General features: G+C 37.2%; 1 protein-coding gene across 1 annotated transcript in view; it reads left to right on the top strand.

The window, feature by feature from the left end:
• CCDC60 (coiled-coil domain containing 60) overlaps window positions 1-25734 on the top strand; it is a 68246-nt gene that overhangs the window by 23870 nt on the left and 18642 nt on the right. The window contains exons 2-4 of the mRNA XM_019474188.1: window positions 4410-4493; window positions 7170-7261; window positions 22151-22330. Of these exons, the coding sequence (XP_019329733.1) occupies window positions 4410-4493; window positions 7170-7261; window positions 22151-22330 (356 nt within the window). The remainder of the gene's footprint in view (window positions 1-4409; window positions 4494-7169; window positions 7262-22150; window positions 22331-25734) is intronic.

Consider the following 25734-nt stretch of genomic DNA (forward strand, 5'->3'; position numbering starts at 1 on the left):
GCGGCTTTTGCTTTACCTATTAAACTGTCTTTACCTCAACCCACGAGTTTTCTCACTTCTACCCTTCTGATTCTCTCCCCCATCCCACCAGGGGAGGGTGAGCGAGCGGCTGTGTGGGGCGTAGGTGCCGGCTGGGCTTAAACCACGACAGTAATGCTTCACAAAAGCTTTCTAAACATTTTTGTAAAATTAAAAAATATATTTCACCAGGTTGATCTTGCATTTGGATGACTAAATGGTGGGTTGTGATGAGGCTGTGCTGATTTATTTTCATCAAAACATTCACAGTTTGCAAATGTAATCATAATGCTCCTATTCAAGTGATATATCAGAAGGAAGAAAAGTGCAATAGGTGTGTCAATCTGCTATTTTTGACAATAACATATAAACTTAATGAGTTACCCAGAATGAAAAAACTTCAGGAATTGCCAAGGAAACATGTTCTTTCACCAGCTTAAACAAAAAATTTGAAAATGTACAATCTAAAAGCATGTTTATTGTACCTCGACTCTCCATCTATAGATGGCATACACAGTACCAACTCAGGCTATTTCCACAGTAAGATTTGGAGAAGAAAGTTGGAAATTCTCAAAACTTACAGAATGACATCTGAAAAGATGACAGGTGTATGAAATGGAGAGAATGTTTAATAAAAAGAAGGATTTGTCAGAGTTGAACAATTTTTAATTTCCAGAATTATTTAGAGAAAGTGAAGTATTTGAGAACTGTTAGGAAAAAATCTAGAGTGTCTGCAGGCAGTGGTTTGCAACTGAAACAAGCTATTCAAAAGAATTTGTTCATCTAAAAATACTTTAAGAACCTTCAATTTTCTTTCTAAAGACGAAGAAGAGACACAAAGAGCTGTCTAAGGCAGTAAGCAGGAATGCCAGGGCTTCCTGTGTGCCGTTAGCCACCTGTGACAGCACTGAAAGGGGTCACCTCCAGCTCCACAGGAGCGGAGCTATGGACAATCAGATGGCATCGAGCTCCACCTACTGCAGTATTTCTGTAGTTCATTTTGCCTAGAGCTACTAGGTGCGATCTCAAGAAAAATGACCATAATCATTTTCATGGAAAACTTCTGGGTTATTTCCTCATGTGATCTCACTTTAAGGTGATGTTTCACATATTACTTTATGATTTTTTTTGTGTTTTAAAATTATTGTTTCTTACATATGGAGTTGTGTGAGATTTTGTTATTTCACTATAATGAAAGCAGGAAATGATCACTGAAACAGTCCTTTTGATGGCTTCAAAGCAAATTAGATGAACTATGATGAAAGTCTTCATCAGTTGGAAACACTAAAAAAAAAAAAATCCAACACTCAAACTCTGAAGATTGTTCAGATAGTCATGATAATATATTGTTGAGTTTAACAAATTAGACATACCAGTATTGTTTTCTCTCAGTTTTTTATATCTGCACTGCAAATTAAAAAGATGGCATACTACTGTTCTACAATTATGTACTGTTACTGTTTTAAGCTCAGATTGCACCTTTTCAATACGTGACATTGTAATGAAAGATAATTTTGTAGGAAAGAAAGCTATTCCCTTCTGTTTTCTGCGATAAGGCTGATTGAATCACATTATCAGTGCCTGAGCGGAGGGGGTGGTGTTTGTGATACCTCCCTCCCTGAGCAACTGTGCAAAGGTTAGGTAGGTTCACAGCTCTTTTTCCTTTCCTCATGAACGGGCAGCTCTGGCTGGCCAGAGGTAGGATGCAGGGAAGTGTTGCACCTGAGAAAACTTTTCTTCAGTGCTCTGTGGCATTAGACACTTGAATATAGCTAAATAGCTCCAGACCCTATACTAGTGGTCAGTGTACTGGTGCTTCCAAGCCATTGAAACCTTAGGGCTACATTCCACCACTCTTCCTTCTCTTGAGTAGTAAGTTATTCTGAGAGACTCTCAATTGGTTTTAATCATGTCATTCAAGGTATTGCCAGCTGTAAAAGCCATTGTACCTGGCCATTGTCAACATTTTTCTGCTTCGGGGTGGGGGGGGAAATAGTGTCAGGAGCAAAGCAGACTGGAAATTCTGCTGTTCCTGGAGCGTAAGATGCTTCTGCTCCAAGTCCAAATCAGATTTCTTCTAGCTTTCTCTTTAAATACAGATAATGTGTGCACTTTAAAAAAAAAAAAAAAAGTCCCAGCAGCATCGGTCTGCTGCATGCTATTCCCATAGCGGAGAAGATGAGCAAACTGACACAAGTCTATGTGTGGTTTGTTTTGTTTTGTTGCTTATTGCGCTATGTGTTGATGCTATGGTGGTTAGCATTACAGATTACAAATAGACATGCAATGCAGAGAAGATAGCTATATGGAAACAGTAACACAAAAGGAGAAAGAAGATTGAAGGATGTTCGAATACTTAGAATTTCTTGGATTTTTCATTGTACACTCAAAAAAAATGTGTGCCCTGATAGAAATAAAATATTGCCCAAAATATGAAAGCTTTTCCAATTTTAAAACCAAACTGCTTCTGAACCAGCTTCTCTGAAGGTGTTTCACCTACAAAGTCTTTGGTTCCATCCATCTGGCACCTTTCTACCTTTAAGAGTACCCTGAAATTTAGAAGGGTAAATCAGAGGAAATAAATAATTCTTCATCTTTTAGCATTATTTATGTCCTGGATGGGTCATTTGTGTTCATGAATAGCATGGCATGTAGTTAGGAATATTTCAGACTTCTTATGCTGGAAATGATTTTTTTTTTTTTTTTTTTTTTTTTTTTTTAAAAAGTGTCATTTGGCAACTCATTTCTAAAATCCAGTCTACTTTTGAAGGCCTGTTTTCACAGATAAAGACATTTAGTATTCAGAATCTGCTTCTTGCTACAAATGGTTAAAATAAATAACTTTGATCTTTGGAAAAAATATACCAAATATTGCTGATTAAATTTATGTATTGATAAATACTTAAATTTTATTTTCCCTAAAGTTCAGTGTAACAGACTCTCCATACTGAAAGCATACTCATCCCCAATAATCTCCTCTGATTAGCATTTCCTATAGGTGAAGTATGGGTGCTCACTCAGGCTGTAAACTGATTCCTCTCGTTCAGTGCCTGAATGTGGTTTTCTCAATCACTGAGGCGGGCTCTCAGGTCCATTTGTAGCCCTCTGTAAGACTTGTGCTCCTGAGCAGTGTCAATTTGCCATCTGTCTCTGCTGCTGACCAGTCTTGGTCAAGTGCACCCCAACTGCATGAAATAGTGGAGCCTTCAGACTTCTCTTTGACATTTCATTAGTTCATCCTTATACTCTGGCTGCAGAAAATCTTCATTCCAGCTACTTTGCTCTTAGTACCATTTCTGGGTTCGGGTTTGCTTCCCCCGGCTCAGTTTTCTACTTGTTTGTGGGCTGCCTCAGTCATTATATTAGAACATTGGTATTTGGAGTTCTCCAATGAGTGAAGATACTGTTCCTGACACTTTAAACCTTTGTTCTGGTGAAATGTTACATGGGAACATAGATTTGGAAAGAATTTTGTGCCTTCTCAAGTCAAGATTCCAACAAACAAAATGCTGTGCTCTTAATTTTTTTTTTTTTAAATACTTGAATATTTCCAGGCTTTGCTCTGTTGTGCAAAAGCTATACAGCATAGCAAGTATTTCATCCACAGCTCCAAGTCTGCTGTGCAGTCTTTCAGCCTTTTTTATACATTGGCTCTGCCCTGACTACATGGATGCGACTTGCTAGGGCCTCCAGCTTTGCTTTGCTTGGAATCAATAAATGAGCTTTTTGATCTGAAACTAGTGCAGGAAGGAATTACTGTTTTCATATCCTTTTAGCCTGAGCACCATACACTGCTGAGTGATATAAAGTCTTTTATTAATCTACCTATATAGTTTTTTTTAATAGGAGGGAATATGTCTTCCTTCCACTTGAATAAACTGATGGTTGAAGGAGGACTAAAAGTGTGCTTGTGTTTGACTTCAAGGCTTTTTATGAGTCTGTGCCTTCCTTGTGGGTGAAAGCACAGACCCAAGAATAGTGGTCTATCACACTGTGTATCTTCAGGGAAGAGCAATTACAGGTAAGTAATTTCCTATTCCTGGTTTTGGAAATTGGATTTTCTTTTTATGTTAGACACAGTAGTCTATATAACATTCTTCCAAGAGAAAAGTTACGTTTTCTAAGCATTTAAGTATAGTAATTTAAAAAGCATGTATGCATTTTGCACAGTAGTTTGTCTGCAGGTACTTTGTATGAGAATCTATTTGTGTGCCAAAGTCATTTAGTGACGTTTTAAGTTTTTCTATAATAGACTAGTCATTACTTTTGCTTTAGTTTGCATCTCTAGAAAAGTTTATTTGCACCACTTAGTTTTGAAAATTATGACCTGCTACAGTATGGCTAACTAGCAGTATTTCAAATATGGTTACATGTTTTTGTCCATTTTTTAGGAACCAGTGAAAAAAGATGTGCGGGAAAAACCACCCAAAGAAGTGGCTGAGGTTACTACTAACAAGTACTCTTTCAATCCAGAGGTGAGACTACTGGTGAAGCTTTGATTCAAGATGGAGTTAAAGAAGGCAACAGGCAAACATCATGTTTTAATTATTCATATAGATAACTTTGCTGAATTCAAGGTTTAAAGCCTTACTGTACATAAGGAACCAGCCTTTTTCTGACTGATGAACACTTCATAGGTTTTATCCAGTAAAACTCCTCCTGAAGGCATCAGAAAAAATCGCTGATGAGTGAGATATAGGGTTCTATTGTAATTTGGTAAAAATAGTGTTCTGAAAATTCAGTTTAGCTGTGTTAGTTATTCCATGTGTCAGTTCTAGAAGACTGACCTTTAAACTATATTACAGTTTAGCACAGAAATGACTAATACATTCAAGATGACTTTTTATTTGAAAAATTCACGTTTTTATTAAAGTACATAGGTCAATATTGCACATCCTTAGATCTCAAAAACCTGAAGCTGAAAGGGCTGTTCCTTTGGGTGTTATGAGGAGCTGCACAAATTAACAGTTGTTGAAGATCTAGCCTATACCCGGGTTTTCGGCCTTTGCCTGGTGTGGCCTTAACCTACAATTTTAAATATTGAAAGGCCTGGAGATAGTTTTACTTAAATGCCACTTTTTGATCAGCACAGAACAGTTACTGTGGTGAGTCTGTCATAATGCATCCAAGACCACCCAAGTGTATGTTCTATTTGATGTATACTTAGGCCTGTCATACAACAATGCGGAGTTGCAGTGTAGTCTGTGGCTAGCTATCCCAAAGCAATTCAGGCCTTGTAAATATAAATAAAATGTTGGAATTAAAACACATTTTAATTTCTCCGCATGCATTTAACAATTTAACAATTTGCCTGAATTTTGCAATCCAGCAAAAAGATTTAATTTTTTGGCATATCTCATCTTTGTTAGCTTATATAAAGTCTGATCCATCTCCTTTCTCTTTAGAACGGAACTGAATGCCAGGCAGCCGATTTGATCGTATTTTTTTTTATAAAAGAGAAGAATAAAATGTAAACAAAAGAGAAAGGATGCTACATTTGCAATTATGTGAAAACTGACAACTAACACTAACAATTTTTAAAATTCTTTTTTAAAAGTTTTTTTTAAGGAAGAAAGCACAAGTGTTAGCCTGACTTCAGCATCCAGTAATAGCTCACCTATCACACCACAATATTTAATTTCCTTTTTTATCTAACTCAAATCAGTCAGATTTGTTGGAAGCTAACAAAGTTGAAAAGTAAGATGTGCTGTGGAAGTCCTGCTAAAAGGTCCAGCTGTGCCAGCTATTTTACTGGCAGAAGCACTCTGGCTTGAATACCAGAAACATTCCACCAACACATTCATTTATCATTTTTCTTTTTTCAGTTCTCATTTACAGTTATTAATTTTATCTATACATCTCATTAATAAGAAGTCTTGTCTTTTGTTTGCACTTTGCAGAATGTTCTCTTAAAGATAAAAACATACTAAGAAAGGCTGAAGTATGCAGCTCAACCTTCTAGAAGCTGTTGTCCATACAGAGCACCAATTGTTTCAGCAATCAAAAACAGTACACTCAGATGTGCATAAAGATTTAAAATAGGAGTTGCAGCCTCTCTTGAGTAGGCACACATTTTCTCTACAGATCCAACTGAGATCTGCAATATCCTATTAAATACTTTCCCAGGTGCATAATAAAGGATCTTCTTTATTTCCTTTACCAGGAATTTATTTTTCTGGACACCTTAGGACACTAATGAAATGCACGGAACTGCCTCAAGGAATACCTTCGGCTGCACCTCAGTCTCTGCACACCAGCACTATGCTTCCCAATGGATAGCAATCTAGCCATGCACTCTTTGCACATTGAGCACTGCCTCAGCTGCATATTTTATTACCAAACACATGCAAAAACACTGCATATGCACAGCATGCAATCATAATTCTATGAAATTGATGCGGCTGTTCTCTGGAAACCCCAAGGATAATTCTAAGCCAGGGCTAGTTCAACAACAAATACAAGCTTTCATCTCCCATGCATTTCAGTTTCATAGCTGCTCAGAAGAAAAAATGTTGCAGGCATTTTGAACAATGTACTAAGTAGGTGATTTTAATTCCCTTACATAGAATTGTTGACCTGTTTTGTACACTCTTAAAAAATGGAAGAGAGAAAGAAAATAATGAAACCATTATGTTATGTGTTTCAAAACCAGCTATGTCTGTGGGGCTTTTCTTATTGTTTGTTTTTTTTTTTAACAAATGTCACCTCCTTGTTTTGAGTCTGATTGAAAATTTTTCTGAGTTGGAACTTCTGAAAGATTTGTCTCCCATGCTTGCTTTTTGTAGTTTGTTAATGCATAAGCACTCACAGCAGTCATTCCTTAAGTCTAGGCCATTGAACAATCTCTTCTTCCTGTCTCATAGTTTAATGAATCTCATGGGTGCTTAACTGCCTGTAGAGATCTCTGTCAAACTTGAAGTCAGCCAATGAGTTAAAAGCTGTCGGAACACGTGTACACGCGGGCATGCACAGCAGTATCATGTAAGGCTTGTTTACATGCTTGTGAAATGACACAATGCTGTCCCAGATGGTGACCATCTCAGAAAATATGTGGTGATTAAAACTGAGCCCTGAGACTGCACATACTTTCTCTCTGCTAGGCTCTTCTTAATTAATACCATAATATTTATCTTCAATTTGATAACTTTCAGTCTGATCCACCGGAACCAGTGAAGAGGCTCTCCCCATTTAGAGAAACAGGAAAGGAGCTGAGGACTCTTAGTAAAGCTCTAGCTCACTCAAGGTAAGGGAATCCAGAGCACACAGAAATGGGCCAGTCAAGGCTAAAGGAATCTTTGGTTCTGCAGTGGCAGCAGTTGGATTATAGGCAAAATAATTAACTGTGCTAACAGCTTAGAAAAGATGGTTTACAATTCTTCCTTTATAGGCTTTATGTATACTCAAAATGTTGTCAATGCTGTATGAGGAATGATTGTTTGATAGCTCTGTCTATATCAATACTATATTGGTTTAGTGTTCTTTATAAAGGTGCTTGTTACGTCTTTGCAGTTTCTTGCATGACACAGTACAGTGCCAAGATTTGGTAATAAAGTAGTCAAAAATGAGCAATGTTAGGACATGTAATGTCCACTATGTGATGGAAAATCATAATGAAAATATCTACCACTGTTATAGAAATACCTGCATGGACTCATTTGGCATATACCAGCTTGAGTCTCAGGAAGATGCTGACATGGAAGGAATAGATTTTTGTGCCCATTATCTGGTGGGTAGTGAGCTGTTATAATAGGACATGGATTTGGGATGCTATATACCTTTTAGCCAGCTGAGTTTGGACAGCAACCATTATTTTATGGGACTGACCACAGAAAGTAGCTGGGTGTGCATGCTTTTCCTAGAGAGCATCTTCTATTGCCACTAGACACAATAAACTTCTGTCCCAGCAGGGTGTTTCTTATGGTCTTATCTAAAAAAAACAAAACAAAAACCAGGGAGGCCCATTGGGAATAGGCTTTAGCAAAGAGTACTCTCCCATTTAGGCACTCATGCTCTTAAATGTACTTAGACTGTGCTGTCACCCGTGTTTCACTATTGTCACTGCAGGTGGTGCTTAAGTTAACAAGATTGAGGTTTCAATATGCTTTTCTGTTGCAATCACACATTCTGATTGCACTCCAAACTTGCCTACGGAGACCATTCACTCTATTTGCTCTGTATTAGCTTAAACAGTTGCTAAATTGCATAATAAGCCTTGCAGTAGGTGACTAGGGTTTTCTAAATTTTCCTGGAACCTTCTAGCTTTCTTGATGTGAGTGTTAAGCTAAGAAATGAGATTCATTTGCAACTGAAACAGCAAGCAGTAGTACAAAAAGATGATTTACATCTGGCAAGGTTTAGTTACAGCCTGCTGCAAATAAAACTGACAAATTACCACTGCCAGCCCCAGCAGGTTACAGATTACACAAGTGTTTACAAGGTTCCTAGACTTTAAGTCTTTGAAGAGTGTTCACTCGATAAAAATAGTTGGATTAAAGCAAGCAGCAATAAGACAGACATCTATATAAAACCTTATTAATCAGGTTAAATCTAAGCAAATACGGCAGTCAACAGTACACATGATATTGTATTAGCATAATATATTGAAGACAAATTACGCTCTTGCATTGTCTGGCTGAGATTGTAACTGCATAAAACTCAAGGAAGTTAGAGACAAGTAGCTTCTTTGCATGTAGTACTGTAGAGGAATCAGAACTTTACATTTCACAATAATGTAGTGTTTTTAAATATTCCCAAGTTTTTACATCAGAGCAATTTCTAAATTTTATACTGGTTACTCACGATAACATTAAATTTCACATTCTTCCCTTTTATCCTTCTCTGCCCCCAATTGTTTTTATTATTCACTTTGTTAGTTCACTTTTAGTGAATTTTCACTTGATCAACTTGGCCGAAAATAGTAATAAACCATAAACAAAATAAAAAATGCTGTGTACTTGGAAGGTTGGATAAGCCATTTTAGTAAAGCATGACTTGTTTTTGCCATAAATGCACTGTTAGTTATGTTTGACTGCCTGCGTTCATTGTTCATTGCTAAATTTCAGCAGGATTGTCTCCTTGAGGTCAAGTTAAAGTTCTTTTGACGATAACCTGCCAAAGATCAGTTTACTTCTTGATATATGAGTTGCAGGTGCTTGGAGCTTGCTTTTGGTTGCTTTACATTCTTTATTTCAAACGAGTAGGACACAAAATACTTGCAAGTGTTCTGGATGAAAGTTACCATCACCATTGGTACTAAAAGGCTTGATTTTTAAAATCTTAGCAAATTGATTTGTAGATGTTTGGATGAAGCAAGCTGGACTACTCATTTCATTACAATTTACAGTTTGAACAAATGAAGTGTCACTTTGTTGGTAGGTTAACATGAGGGGGTCTTGATTTGATACCTGTTGGGAAATGTACTTTTGAAATGCCATTAGGAGCTCCATGGCATTTTTGTGTACCTTGGCCAACCTCGAGATGTTTAGGATCAGCTGAGCTTTTCCACAGCTTTGAAATTCTCTCCAATTCAGTAAACTAAGAGTGAGTTTCTAATCCTATAATTGTAGAAACCTATGAAATTAAATTTGATTTTATAAAAATCTAGATCATCTTCGATATTATAGTGAGTAATATGATACAGGACTGCTTTCCTAGAAGGCAGTGTTTTGCGCTTTTTATGTGAGGGACTAAATCTGAAGGATTCAGTGGCATGAAAAGCCATGCTTTTTAAAGCTAGCTTTTTCATGTGCTAAAGAAGCTCCGTGTAGGATAACAGTGGTACAAAGTGAAGCTGGACATGATTTGTCCATGCCAGAAGAAGGGAAAAAAATAGATTGCCTCTCTACATAGTCTGTTTCTTCTGCTCTCTGTTTCTGACTGTTACAGCATTGTGTTGTGTGCTATATGGGGAGGTCAAAAATGGTGAGTGGGGGGAAGGGGGGGTCAAGATATTGATCCTAACTCTCGGCTGAGCAGCTAACTTTTTATGTACCTTTGTGCAAATCACTTGACCTCTCTGCAGCTCTGTCAAGTAAATTGGAATTGGAAACTAGGCAATGTATCTGAACTAAACTCACTGCAAAAATATAAAGCTTTTAAATTGGTATGGATGGCAGAGTGTGAATGAGGATTGCTTTTGTTACTGAAAGCAAATTTTTTTTTTTGTTACATATAGGGCATATTTTTTCTTACCATTTTCATTTAAATTATTTTTAGATTTATAATCTTATTACCACTGTCTTATGCTTTTAGGGATGTTAGTTTGATAAATCTTACAATGCGTAGCACTCAAGTACATGCAAGCATTGTCTTATTCATCTCTGCAGCACTGCTAGGTATTAGGTGCATAAATATTATTACTCTCATAGGTGAATTATGAAAGTCAAATTGGGGATGTAAGATTACTTATCACTGGAACAGCTACAATTGGAACACAGGTGTCTCAGGTAAGTAAATGCCGTATTTATTCTTCTAGATTTCAGTGATGCCTCCGTTTCTCTGATTTTTATTTTTATTTTCAAAATTGACCTACTAAATTAGAAGCTCCAGGGAAAGACTTCTTAAGAGATCCAGCCCATTACTCTGGGTGAGTGCAGCTGTTTCCTATAACAGATGAAGTGTTTAGTCTAGCCTACTTTTAACTGAAGACATTTCTGTTTCCTGCACCACATTATGATAAATGCAGATTTGCCTTCCACTGAATTTTTAATGGTAATGCGATCTGCAAAGTTATGTTAAATGTAGATTTTTAATGATGTGAATAGATTTGATCCTAATGTATTTACATGTCATATCTTTTCTCTGAGTGATTAAAAACCCAGTCTTTCATTCCTTCTCACCTCCAGAAGCCAATACAGCTAAAGGGACAAACAAGATTATATTCCTTTATGTACATTATCAGCAGAATTGTCTGTTACATCCTGATCAGTTGTACCTGCACCACACCCGCAGAGGATAGTGATGTTGTGCAATTGTTCTTAAATATCTAATTTGGCTTGCAGAATCCTTTTTACTGCTGATGCGGAAGATCGAAAGAACCCAACTCCACTTTAATATCCCAGGCAGAGTTTGAAGGGCTGACAAGTAAGAAAATACCTACCCATTAAAGCATCTTCAGCCCTGCCATCTTCTTCTGGTCCCATAAATTTAATTCACAGTCGCATTCAAAACTAGCTTCATCATGTGATTTCAAATGCCTGGGTGGAAATATTCCTGACCACAAGTTTTCCATGACAATTGAAACAGATGGAAGATGAAGAAAGGGAAGACTTAATCTTGTGCTACTGCACAAATAAATGTATATTTACTTTTTACGTTTACTGAACAGTAAATGATACATTTACACACATTTGTTTTTTGAAGATCAGAAGTTTAGCATGGTCAGGGCCTAGTCAAAGCTGCTTAGTACACTCAGGAGAAATGTGCCTTTTTGCTCTTGTGTAGGCGATGGTCACTTTAATGCTAGTTTCTAGAAAGCACTGTTGTCTGAATAAATGCTCAAATGAAGTTTGCCTGTTTTATCGTGTAATACCGTAGTGATCCTGTAACACACCTAATATAATCTATTCTATTTACTGTGGCAATTAAATCATGAATCCCACATATTTTATATTATTTAAGAAGTGAAGTATGATATGAGCTATAATGGCCATGGAGAAATCTGCTTGAGAAAAGTCAGGGAAACAGATTTTTTTGAAATATGAACTCACTTTCTCTAATGCTTTCTGAAATGTACAGTAGCCAGATGACCCAATATGCAGAAAAATATCCAACAGACTTAATATCTGGAAATTGAAGGTATATGTTAACTGTTTTTTTAATTTTTATCGTGTTGTGTAAGCCTGAAAATTCGAGTGTCATTGTATGACCTTTTAACAATGAAAATGTGCTAGCCATTCATCTTGAGTGTTTGCACAATGCTACTTCGGCTAAATCTGCATGTAGAAAAAAGAACAGTAAGAAAAGTAAAGAAATCAAACCCACAGACTTTTTAACCAAATATTGAGATGTGAAGTTGTGGGAAAAGGTAATTTCAAGTGAAAATGACTGCGCTGCTGGTTTGGACCAAAGGACACGTCAGCAATACTTCTTAGTAACAATTTCAGACTATAGAAAAGGATTTAGCAAAAAGAAGCAGAGTGGAAAATGCAAGAAAGAAAGAAGAAAACTGGGGTTTTCTTCTCCAGGGCAGCAACTTTTAATTTCAATTAAAGCAGTCAGGCTAGCAGAGCGGCATGCTAATACATGCTACAGGGAGTCAGTGAATACAAATGACCTTTGCTTATTTGGTTTTTCGTGCTTTTCCTCCTCCTGATTGAAAAGGAACACCCAGCAGTTGTCTTAATTGGACATTAATTGATACATATTCACAGGAAGTAGTGCCTGTGATCTTGCAGCTTGTTTGTATGAGAGAGTATAATGGAACAAACGGTGAGGAATTTTTTTAATGATCACAGTGACATAGCACAGCAGTATGAATTTTAAAATTATCTCAAAAATGTTTGAAGAGTCATTACTGGAACAGACTTAGCTGCATTCATAAAGCTTTAATATTCTACCTTACACATTAAAAGCATAATTAAACTGAAGATAAACCTTATAATTATGACCTCATACCTCCTCTCAGTAATATTCTCTTATACTTTCTTGAGTCCTCATGATGATACAAAAGAGGATGATAACAGAACGCAGAGGTTGCTCAAACTACTCATCTTTCAAAACTATCAGTCACTAGTCCCAAGTAGAAAGTCGTACCAGCTCTTCCCTACTAATGAGTTGTACCCAGTCACTTTAGGGAGACACCTGTCAGCTCTCAAATACCATTTTACCTAAACACAGCATTAAAATATAGGAAGGAATTTGCTTATCTTTGTGCAGCATAAAATGAAAAACCATTTGGGAAATCTGTAGATAATGATCATTCCTCTTCCTTTGTAGATCAATACATCTTACTTCCAGTGGAGATTGCCCAGGTAGACACAAAGTAGCTCTGACTTACTTGACTAAGTACTTCCCAATGTCAGATTCAGTGGGTGGAATACAGTATGGCAGAAAAGACAACACCTTTGTCCTTGAGCATTCAAATATCTTTAGCTTTGAGCTAAGAATTATGTTTTCATTTCTGTTGCTATTCATATTAAAACTAAGCAAACTCAAAAAGCACAGTCCCTTTGAAATGACATTCAGCTCTGAGGGAGATCCTTTCGTACTGCTTTGTTCCAATGACATCTGTAAATGGGATCCAGAAATAATGTTAAGTAATCCACACTTGCATGAGGATGTATTGTATGAGAACCAAGAAAGTAGAAGTCTTTATAACTAATAAATTGTAGAAAGGCGTAGGAACAGTTACACAGCAAAAGAGGTTACCAAAGCATTGGAAGCTTGTAGTTGTTAATCCATAATAAAAGCAGGTTGCCATAAATCACTTCTGTAGACTAATTCAGCCCACCAAGACCATGCAAGTGTACTGGAATTACTCGTGTTGTTAAACATCGCCACAAAAAATAGTGCTTAAAAATAAGCATATTGCTTCAAATGAGACTAGCTGAAAATACTGCCTTTGTGTAAAAAGGAGGTAGGAAAGGTGATAGAAACTGGAAACTGTGCAGTGACAGTCATCTAAGCATAGGTGCCCATGTAAAAATGAGAAGTTGTGGTCATCCTCAGACGATGATGTCTGGGAATCCACAGCTTTGAGCTGCAAGCTCAAAGGGGAAGTGTCCATGCCATTCCACGAGCCAGTCCAGCCTTTACTTGCAAAAAGGGCATGCTAAACCTCTGTATTTCATTTCCCATAGTTTGAAGAAAATGGCTCTGTGCTGCGCTAGTTAAAGAAAACTAAATGTCAAATTGCTGGCAGTTTAACAGTATTCAGCTGACTGCTTTTTATGGTTTAAATTGGAAACTGGATGGCTCTTTAAAATGGTTCAAGTTTCCTGAAGGCAGATCTCCAAAAGTCACTCTGCATGCAGAAAGCCCAGCCTCTACTATTGTATTCTTTATGCCTGCAACAACAGTTAGACTGACCGTTACCCAAGGAGCAGTTTCTCCTACTTCTTTTCCTGCTAGTGGCTGTGTAGCTGACTTTAATACAAAACCATTTAAATTTTGTGGTTGAAATGGCAGCTACTACCGGAAGATTTTAAATGGCAAGAAATGTGTTATTTTTGGAGTTTTGGTTATGACCTTGTCTGTCCTTACCTGTGAATCTATACTGATCCTATTCTAATATATGCAGACAAAAAGGTTGTTAGTGTTTAGAGATTATGGTAAGTTGGCATTCCTTAATGCATATGGTTTACTGGAAGATACAGTGGTGTCTGCAAAAGCAGGGAGGAGAGGCAACGTAGAGTTAAGAAGCAAAGAGACTGAGGCAGTACTAACCGAGAAGGTGCAATGTTTATCTGCCAATATTAGTTTCCAATGTATTTAATACTTCATAATGTCAGTTGCTTGGAAACCAGTGTTTTGTGCCCTTTTGCTGCTTGGCAGAAATCACTTTAATTGGCATGTTTCTAGCACTGTCACTGCTGGCAGTTTGCAGCATTTTTTTTTTCCAGAAGCAAAAATTTTCTTTTACGTGAATGATGGCTCCCATTAATTAGACAGCAGTCATGGGCAAAGACAACCATTTAAGTGTATGGATGTATGAATCATTATCTCTGTCATCAATCACTGGAAAGACTGCTATTCCCATCAACATTTCTGCTTTTCCAGGCTGTTTGTTTGAGTCTCAATCGCCTTTTCCTTTTGTGCAAAAATATGTTTGTTTATGTTTGAAATTTCATAAGTGGAAATAGTTCATTGCTTATTAGATTTTACTATCTATCTAAACACAACAGTCTAATCCCACGTATTATGATACAAAATGACACATTGTCGCTGAATGTTTGAACAAAGCTAACACTTAAAATGGGTTTTTCATTATTTAGTAGTAGAATGTTATTGCTCTGTAAATACCTTTATTGTGGTAAGGCAAGACACTAGATTGTGAGGAGTGGTTTCTACTTTCACATGAAAATCTTGAACCAGCAGTATTTCCTGGTAGAGGATCAGGGACATCAGTGAAGTTCCACTTAACAAGCAGTGAGTTTTTATCAGCAATATGAACATAAAGTTATTATTGTAGATTCTTGCAGCAAGAAAATGGAAAGCCCGGAAATCTCCAGATTATTTTTTTCTTTTGACATTTTAGTAATAGTTTTCCCACAGCTTTTTGGAGAAGAATTTAAAGCAAAGCCTTGAAATCTCACGGGTTTATTTTTCTGCCCTTTATCAGTACAAAGCTGTCTTCTCTGTGCTGCTCTGGAAGTACTTCCCCCACTCACCTTTGTTTACGTACTTCTCCAGAGACATCAAGAGCTGGAAACCTAAATGTGCCTACCCCCAAAGAAAACTTTTATATGAAGATCAACAGGAATGGGAGTTACAGCATGGCACAAGCGGAGGGGTGGGTGGGTGTGCATGTTCTTGTGTTCTGGGACTTCTTAAAAGAGAAATTACTGCCCTCCATTCTTTCCAGGTTGAGAACAACACATTTCCAGCTAAAAATAAGCCAGTTTTTTGGTATGTTGTTTTTTGTACCTCCAGGTAGCCAAATATGTTTGTGCTTCTCAATGTTAGAGAACATCTCCTCATTTTCAAAGTAGAGGTTCTGCTTCAGTTCACAATGGAAGCAGCATCTTCTATATTTTAATGTCTTTGTAGTTAGTTGAAAACCACTCTGAGACATCTTTAAATATGCAGTAATAGATTAAACATTCACCTGGTGACATCTTTTACACTAGCGTGGGGTGTTGTTTTGACTACTGAAGATCCTTATTTCCTGCTGCACAACCTTCTCTGAACATACCACAATTTTACTCATGTCTTATTTTAACTTTACTTGTTTCATGACTTATTTCATGGTCAGATTTTCATGTGAAAATATGCATCTTTCCCATTATGCAGATCCTGATTTTGTTTTTTTAAACAGAGACATTTGAGTACAGAATATTGTACTCATCTGCAGGAGAATAAAATGGGAATCTACATCTGAAATAATGTGGGTATTCCAGATTGTTTGTATGTCTTCAACTACTCAAGACAGATGTTGATATGGTACTACTTCAGTTCCTTGCCAGAATGGTTAATGGTTCAGTATGGTAAATGATCACATATGTCTGAGTTTCTGTGGGTTAGTAACTACATTTAATAAATTTTCATGTCATTATCATCTGGTCTTCACTGAATTTAAGACGACTAGATGTATGAATATTTACCTATTTGGTTCTTACTGTGTAATTACTCAACCATTAAATAGGAGTAGTAACCAGCATGTTCCCGATTCTCCATTGCCTCACGTGAATACATTTGCATCTCTAACTTGGCTGTAAACACTACCAAACCAGAATTCGTAATTAATTTACATTAGTACCTACATATTGATTGTGAGTAGTTGCAATTGTTGTTGCAGTCGTCCACGTGCTAAGCTTTCAGGATACGACCTGAATGTGGAGCTCAATAGTAGGACTTGCTAGCTCAGGCTCACCACCATGTAAACTTAACTCCATGGCTTTTGGTAATTTCAGAAGGTGGGTAGCGTATGCACCCTGTAATAACTCACTGAGTATATTTTAAGTGAACAGTGCACTAATTCTCATTTACAATGAGACTGCCTTACATCACCCAGGAAAGGTGTAAAGCAGTCTTAATGTAAATAAATTTGGGACATACTGACATAGATTACAACAGTGAATGTAAGGCACTAAAGAACTGAGTGAAATGGTCAGCAGCTCCAGTATTTACCGGTAAGAGAACGGAACACATTCTCCACTGGTATAAATCAGTATCATTGTTGACAATTTACAAGAAATGCAGAGTTTGCTCTCCTATTGTTCTGTGCGTGCTTTGTAAATAAGAAAAGCACTGTGTGCATGTGGATTTTCTTTTATCTTGGCATTTTCTGCTGTTTTACAATTATTACCTATTTAGGTGTTACAGCACCTTGTCAGAAAGTTAAGGGACATATAAGAATTACTGCAGCTATTAGAATGCAGCAACAGCTCAAATGGAGTCTGATAATGCACATACACACAACATAGTATTTTGGGGGACTGGAATGATAAAAAAAAAGTGTCCTATTCCAACTGAAACAGCAGTGAGGGAAGTAACATTTAATCAATTGAAATCTGATGAGAATGCAGGTGTTAATGCTTGTGCTCCTGCAGATATTACCATAGGATCCTTAATAACTTCAGGTTGTCAGAACTTCCATTTTATTGTATGTTCGAAAAGACAGACCCTCCAGTACCACAGTGCCCCCTAAAGCTAGGTAAGGGCATAGATTTCAAGTTTAACCCAAATGAAGCAAGTTTGCTGCTGTCACCGCTTCCTTCAGTGGATATTTCTTTGAATTCTTCAGGATCCAAATACTCATCAGCCTCATTTGAGATTTGTGATGGGATCACAGCTCACGATGGCATGGCTGCAAATAATGCTAAGTGTTTGTTTAGGAGAATTATACTGGATTTTAATCCGTAGTTTTAGTCTGTAATGTTCAGAATACAGCTTAGCTGTATTTACTGGAGTTTTCAAAGTTATTGCTTCCTGTGCTTTCTGTTTTATACAGAAATGGATTGTTGTTTGTATTACTTTTTCTGCTGTGGAAAATATTTACTCAGAATGCTTTTAAGTGGCAGTGTGCATAAAATTGCACTTGCTTTTCACCTGGCAAGCCTTAGCTCATACTCAGTTTGTCACTAGTGCAACAGGTTAGGCAGTGCCCAGCCGATATTCACCTTGCAACACCCTCAGCAGGGTCTGGCCTTGTGCCCAAAGGGAGCTTTTATTGGTCTAGTAGGGAGTTGTTGCAGATGCAGATTGAAATGCTTTTATGAAAATATAGGAAATGGCATTTAGAAAGCCTGTGCTCTCAGTGGCTTTCAGAACAATGCCACGTTGGTTTCATTTATATTTACAGTTGGCTATAAGCCTCTGGAAAAGGCTAAATTCTTTCTGTATAGCATCTGGAGCAGGAGATGTTCTTTCATTAGCTTTATGGATAAAAAGGCTGTAGCCATTAAGATAAGAAAATTGAATAAGCCATTTTATGAAACAGTGGCTAAAAATTTCCATGATCGGAGAAATATGTATGTAGTTATATTGTTTGGTAGATACATAGTTATTTTACTTACAGCTCACAATTTTTGTTCACCATGATCATAATGTTCAGCCTTAAAGAGACAGAGAATCAAGCTGGTATAAATAGACTGCAACTTCTTTGCACCTCAGGGAATGGGACAGAGGGAGATTAGCAGGAAGAGTTAATGAGACTGAAGCACCCGGGTAACAACACCCACTGCATTGAATACAGTTGCTTAGTAGAGGGACAGCCGCATGGGTGTGCAGCCTTCTGCCCATCTTTCTAGCAATTCTGGTCAGGCTGGAGTTATACCAGCTTACCTGAGCAAGGATTTGGCATCACGTGTTCAGGAGTGCATGTCATTCCTTTAGTAAACCATCTCCTACTGAATTTGTTTGCGTACACAGTAGATGTGAGGTTGTTAACTGTAAAATTTGATCTGCTGGGACAAATACATCCTTAGTATGATTCCTTTGAATTTAGTGAAGATGACCCAATGTACTTAAATAAGTTATATTTAAACAGAAGGTAAAAAAAAATCTCGTAAATATCTAGCTTGTCTTTACCCTGATGCAAAGGTTTCTGGCATCATTATTATTATTATTATTATTATTATTATTATTATTATTATTATTATTATTATTATTATTATTATTATTATTATTATTATTATTATTATTATTATTATTATTGCTGCTTAATGTTTTTCTAGCACCTAAATTATAATTAAGACAAATTTATGATTTCCTTTTATTTTTATGAGTCATTTCTTACTCAAAGAAAGGCACCAAGAATCTAAAATCTTAGTAGTAAAAGTTCAATTCCCTAATACTTTAATGGCCTTGTATTACAATTAACTGATGACCTTGCGTCCCTAAAGGATTTAAAGAGTAATTTAATAAGTATGTAGTTACAGCAAGCACTAAAAATACACTTGCTTCTGTATGTGTAGTACACTACTGGGTCACTCCTTTGCACTTGTCATTGACCCTTATCTATAATACTACATACATGTAGAGAAAACTTGAAGTATTCCGTGGTACTTTATTACTGCTCAGGAAACTCTCTTAATTTTCATGCTGATAAAGATATTAACTTAGAAAAGTAAGACAAATCCTTTTGTCTGAATGGCAGTTGAAAATCTGTGTTTTGGCTAAAGGTGACTGAAGCTCAATTGCTTTAATAAATGTGTTCCAAATTTAATCTCGATTACATTTGCATTTTAATGAACGATTCTCACCTACGTGTCAAATAGGCAGCCCAGGTAAATTTATTAAGTTATTGTATAAACACGGTATTGTGATGCCAGAATGTAAATGGAGAAATATTTGGTGTCCTATTCCAGCAATATACTGTAAATCCACAGTGTAGAAAAGTACGTTGGTCACATCTGTATTTTAAGTTTGGATTTATTTTACCGTTTTCCTGACAGGAGTCCATGAACCTTTAGGGTCATTCATAAATATCCCCGAAATAATTCTATGGAATTATGAGAGGATTTTTTTTGTTTAAATCAGGTAGTTATTAGAGCTTTTTTATGCTGCATTTCTGTTAATTCTATTTTATTTCTTTTTCCATACTTGGAGACTGTAGAGCTACATTTTGTAATACCTGGGACTTCAAGGAAGTCATAGACTAAAAATGTTCATTCACAAGTGTGCATAACGTTTCTTATTCCTATGGGTATATGAGAGTGATCATTGATTTTGGTATACACATATTAAAGCCTTGTGTATTAGATAAACCTTAAAAAAAAGTACTGATTGTACTTGCCATTTATGCATCTTTCTCCAGTAACACTGGTTATGGCTGGGGGGGGGGGAGAAAAATTTTTGTTTTTATTTTTTTTTTTTTCTGGGTCCTGCGGCGCGACAGAGAGGAAGTCCCATCTGGGTCGCCAAATTGATTCACGAATTTGTCCAAGTAGTATATTCTTTATTTGCAGCGCGCTGGATGCACGGGGGATCTCTCCACCTATCGTGCATGCCCACAACAAAAGTTACATCTCATTTATACAATTGAGTAATGAATATTCTAATAACGCCTATACATATTCATTATCTAACCACGCCTATCCTCGCTCCTCATGCTAATTAGTTGCTAATTAGTTGCGTCTGCGCAGATCTTCCAAATAATTCTGGGCCGGGGTTGTTCTGGTGAAGGCTGATAGTCTTCCTCGTCCCCTTTCACCTAGTTGGCGCCAGGTTTCGCTGATCTTTGAATATATTGCTGACAGCTTGAAGGTCCTTTACGCTTATCAGACCGTCTCATTATCCACCTTACAACAAACTGTTTTTATAGTTCCTGTGTCTTCTATCTTCAGAAGGTCAGGGTTCTTTATCTTTAGAGGGTCAGGACTAATTGGTATGCACAAACATCTGCTCTTTATCAAACACGACAGAATATAAATGTAACACAAATTATCTACATATACATGACAGAGTAATGATTTACGTAAACACCTGGTTCACAATAATTGTCTAATTATTTGTCTAAATATATTTCTCTTGTCCTCCATCACCACTTTGATTCATGTAATAACCTCATTGTTCACTATTTGCGGCATTATAATATACAGCTACAGCAGGGGTTTTGATCTTTAAGAAGGAATACTTACATTAGTGCACGCAGAAATGTAGAAAAAGCACTACGAAGGGGAAAAATATTTTTACATACAAATATCTTGATAGTTGGCAGAAAGGAGAGAGAGAAAACTACTGGAAAAGGACATAAAGCAAGAATTTGAGGCCATTAAACATTTTCTAGTATTCCAAGAGAAGTCTGTTATGCAAAATACTAGATTCTTATGAAAAACATTAAGCCAGTCTGACACGACCCCAAAATCCTTATGTTTTTCTAAAGCATGCAGCATTTCTTATCAGGGACATCTTATTTTCTTATCTTTTTTTTTTTTTTCTTTTTCTAAAGTTAGTATAGAAATATCTAGCAGACAGGTTATCTACCTGAACTGGAAATGTTTTCAGGCTTGTATTTATAGTTGCTGGACTTAAAAAATAATGTCAACAAAACCAAAAACCCAATCCCAAAACCATTAAATTGTGCAACTGTTTTTTCATCAAGGGAAGCAAGGAGGGAGTAAACTGCTCCCCTTGAGAACTAGTGAGTTCTGTGCCTGAAATTTGCACCCTATATGGCCTTCAGGTGCTTTAATACATGTCTGGTAAGGAAAGGGAATTATTACTTGTCAGTAAAACAAATGAGGCCTAGTTTTCAAGCCTAGATTGTGTTTGAAAGAATCAGTACAGCCTGATGATGCTTGATTCAAAAGCAGCAACACATTAACGTAAAGGGATGTGTCCTATGCCTGGATAGTATGCTCGTCTGACTTGGATCAGCTGCTACATTCTTGCTAACATTTTTAATCAAAGGCTGTAGAGTAATTGTGTGCCGTATCCCTTTCACTGCCCTAGCTCACCTTCCCCCCCCCCCGTAGTCATCCTATAGGGTGACATTTAATTTCTTTAATTAACTTTAATTAATAACTTCTTTAATTTCTTCTCTTGCGGTAATATCGTGCCTGTTGTCTTCAGCTCACTCACAGGCTTTGCTGGCACCTTCCCTGTTGCTAACAATGCAGCCTTCTGACAGCAAGTAGAATTTAGCAGCTAACAGGTAGCTTCAGCGCAGTGCCTGTCAGGCAGTGACAACTCAGTTAAGACAGTGAGGAGCCCAGTGGTCAATTGGCAGCTATAAATTAGAATTAGGCAGGGAGTTTTTAAATCGAGTAGCGGACAAAGTGATGCTGAGTTCAAGACATCCAATAGTTAACCTGTGCGGTGCTGAAAGAGATAAGGGAAAGATGTCCCAGTTCCTGTTGGGGAATTGTTGTCCTTTGTTATATTGCAGAAGGAAATACTAATGTTGAACTCTTGAATATAGAAGAACGCGAAATCTCTGTTAAAAATTAAGTTGGTGGTCAACAGAGAAATTAATCAATTTAATAGTCTGTCTTTAGTACACTGACCAACTTGTGATGATTTTTGGCAGGCATCATATCAATTCTGTGAAGCAAGGTGGAGAATACTTTCATATACTTCACCAGGAATCACAGGAGAGGAAGAACGCACTGAAAGCAGCCCAGTGGGCTCAGGGCACAAGATGGAGAACTGAGTTCCAGCCACCCAAACACTCCTCTGATGTGGAGGAGTCAGAGGAAGAAAAAAACATGTAAGTCAACTCAGAGGGCTTTCGGTGGTCTGAGGACTAGTTTCAACAAGCAACAATCTCCAGTTTCTGCCATTACTTGGTATTGAGGCAGAATATTACTACTTGTGTGAACTAGAAAGAGAAAATGCTTAAAATCTGGGTAAGTGAGTAGCCGTAAACTTAGTAAGCATGGAAAAAAAATGCTTGAGGTGCTGTTTAAAAAGGAGGGAGTTTCGAAGGCAGATGGTTGGTGAACTCAGGAGAGGTTTCATAGCCAACTCAGAACTGATTCTCTGAGGAGAAAAGGAGGAGGCCTGGTGAGTTTGTGCCATGTTTTTGTTCCCACAATGGGACCATAGCATTAAGAATAAAAAAGAATCGTACTCAGCAGAATAAGTGGCTTAGCTTGCAGAGTGGGTTTCTTCCCTAGTTCAGACCTATTACTTACTACCTTCTTCAGGTTTTCTCTCCATCATGATTGAAGTCTTCAATCCTTTGGCTCACGCTGGTCTTTTCAGTGAGCCTCTAATGCCTGTTGTAACACTGTAGTTGTCTTCCATTTGTCAACCCTCACTAGGTGATGAGATGATTAAATACTTGCTCAGCAGGCCAGAGTAGCTCTTCTAGAGGTTACACACCTTTGGAGCCTTATTGCATCAAAGCTCATCCATGTCTAACAGTCTTTTCTCACTGGTTTGCTGTGGCTTTTGTCACTCCCAGGTACCAGCTTCTTCTCATTCACCTTTCTTCCATGATCTGACTCTTAACTTGGAAAACTCAGTCTCCAGAGTCATCTGAGATGCAATCATGCCCTAATCATAAAGTGGGACAGCAATATATAACCATTATTAAAAAATGAGAAATAAAATCTTTCCTGTTAGTATGAAACCCAGACCAAAAAGCAAACAAGTAGCACAGACAGGCTGAGAGATTCTGAACAGAAAAGTATCATATTTACTAGAGTAACATTTAATATCCAGCATTCTAAATGGTCACTAACTGAATAGCTGGAAAAGGTGGGAAAGGAATAGAGTATTACTGAGAGAGAGCGTTATGGAAGGAAAGGTATAAGGTATTAGTCAAAGTATTTTGGAATCTTAGCCTCTAAGGTCTGCATCATCTAAAACTTTCTCCTTACTTAAACAAGTCACCTACAACTGTATTATTTAAATGGCACTGTGAAGCACTTTGATCCTACGTTAATGAAGGCCACATGAACATTTTAGGTAAACAAGATTATTTAATTTAAAAAAAAATTTTTGGATACATAAGAACCTCCCTGAAAGCTTTTTGTAAGCTCTATGCTTATTATTCTTTTTGATATGTAACTGTTCTATCTACCCACCCGTATCTCAGCTAATCCACATTATTGCAGACAAATAATTTATTACACATATGAAAAATACCATTGCCTTTATTATTGTGACCATTCAGATTATGGAAGTCATTTATTTTCTTCTGTAAGGAAAGGCTTCTTTCTTCAGCAAGGCTGACCTAAAAAGATTTAACATTCCTCTTTCCTTTATGAAAGTATACCTGCATAGGCAAAATTATCTTCATTTAGGTATGGCTTCTCCTAGCAGTAAAAAAGCTTTTACTGGTGCAGAGTATACCAGGCTTGTGGGTGAATACAGGCAACGCCACTTTAATCCTACATCTGCACCAGGGTTTCTGCCAGTTGTAAAAATTTATTTTAAAAAAATCTTACAACTAACCTAAAAATCTACTCTAGCAAAACTTCCTTGTGTAAAACCTGATATCCTGTAATATTTTCAATGTGTTGCTTAAAATTGAGTTTAACTTCATTTTTAGAGGAAAGACCGCTAACATCTGCCAACATTTCTAAGAGAGAAATCATTAGACTTATGATCAGATGTCAAAATATAGATACTCTATCAAAATATAGATACTATATGTCAAACTAGATACAAGGAAGAATTTTTTTACACTGAGGGTGGTGAAACACTGGCACAGGTTGCCCAGAGAGGTGGTGGATGCCCCATCCCTGGAAATATTCCAGGTCAGGTTGGACGGGGCTCTGAGCAACCTGATCTAGTTGAAGCTGTCCCTGCCCACGGCAGGGGGGTTGGACTAGGTGACCTTTAGAGGTCCCTTCCAACCCAAACTATTCTATGATTCTATGAAAATCGGGGAGTCTTACGGGGAATTTTCTCAACTCCAGGATGTGTTGGGTGAGACAGGAGTACACAATGAAACACATGTGAAACAAGAAATGCGTGGCTTTGACAGGTGTGCCTTTACTCATTCAAACTGTCCCGTGTGATTTACGCACATCCAGGAGCCCTGCCAGCACATGTTAATTCCAGTTGTGTGCTGTTATACATGTGCTTGTCTGCAGTGGTAAACAGTTTAAAAGGGGGAGCGGAGGGGAAGCCTAGATACAAACTACAGATAATTATCTGTTGTGGAGACTTACTTCACTCCTAGTTTTCACAGTGCTGACTTCAAAAATTAGGAACTTCATGGAATAAGAAAAGCTCTGAAGCAGTGTTAAACTGCTGGGGCACAAAGTGTCTTTTTAACAGATGATGTCTGGCTTCAGTTTTTCACAGTGGCTGAAACTGTTGGCATGGTTTTATATGCACAGGTTCCAGTGATGGATGTAGGCCTTTCCCACCCCCCTTCCTCTTTTTCCCTGTAAGACAACAGCAAATATTAAGCCCCTACTGGGACTTTTTTACTGCTGTTACATAAGTTGTAGCATTTAATTGTGTTATCAACTATTTTAAATGTATCAATACTCTAAACGTGGTAACAGCTTATCATCATAAGAGTAGACAAAGTAGAAGTAAAGTTTAGTCATCCTTCATTAGTAGAAATATGGACTCTGTCAAACACTTCAATGTCTATACAATGGTCCCACTGTCTATTCTGGCATTCTGTTGTTCATTAGGACTATGGAGAAGAGAAAATTGGAAGTGTGATTTGAGGAAGCACAAGACAGACATGTTGTTTTGAACAACAAAGTCTGTGGAACTCATGTGCATAATAAGTACCTCTAATAAGTACCAATTTGCAGTTACAATTTATCTAAGATTATCTGAATGAAGACGACCACTTCTTGAGGTTTTGTGTAAGAAATTTCTTTTGGGACAGCAGGAATACCTGCCAGCTTGTCTCTTTGTTAGATATCTCCTTTGTTAGACAAAACAATATGTAAGTTTAGTCATTTCTTAATTAGCTGAAGAAAACAGACATGTTTATCTCTATATAAAAATAGTGCTGAGGTGCCTATGCCAGTGTTGTATGTACTATTTACAGTTGCTGCTTTGCTTTAGAAAATTTGTATCAATGGAATGCTTGGGGCACACACTCCTCAACCCTTGTTCCAACTATTTGCTAGTTTATAGTAGGCAATAGTAAGCTGACATCCCCAAACTGCTTCAGATCTAGAAAGGAAATGT

The sequence above is a fragment of the Aptenodytes forsteri genome, unplaced genomic scaffold (genome assembly GCF_000699145.1).
Source record: "Aptenodytes forsteri isolate BGI_AS27 unplaced genomic scaffold, ASM69914v1 Scaffold297, whole genome shotgun sequence".
NCBI classification, from domain to species: Eukaryota; Metazoa; Chordata; class Aves; order Sphenisciformes; family Spheniscidae; genus Aptenodytes; species Aptenodytes forsteri.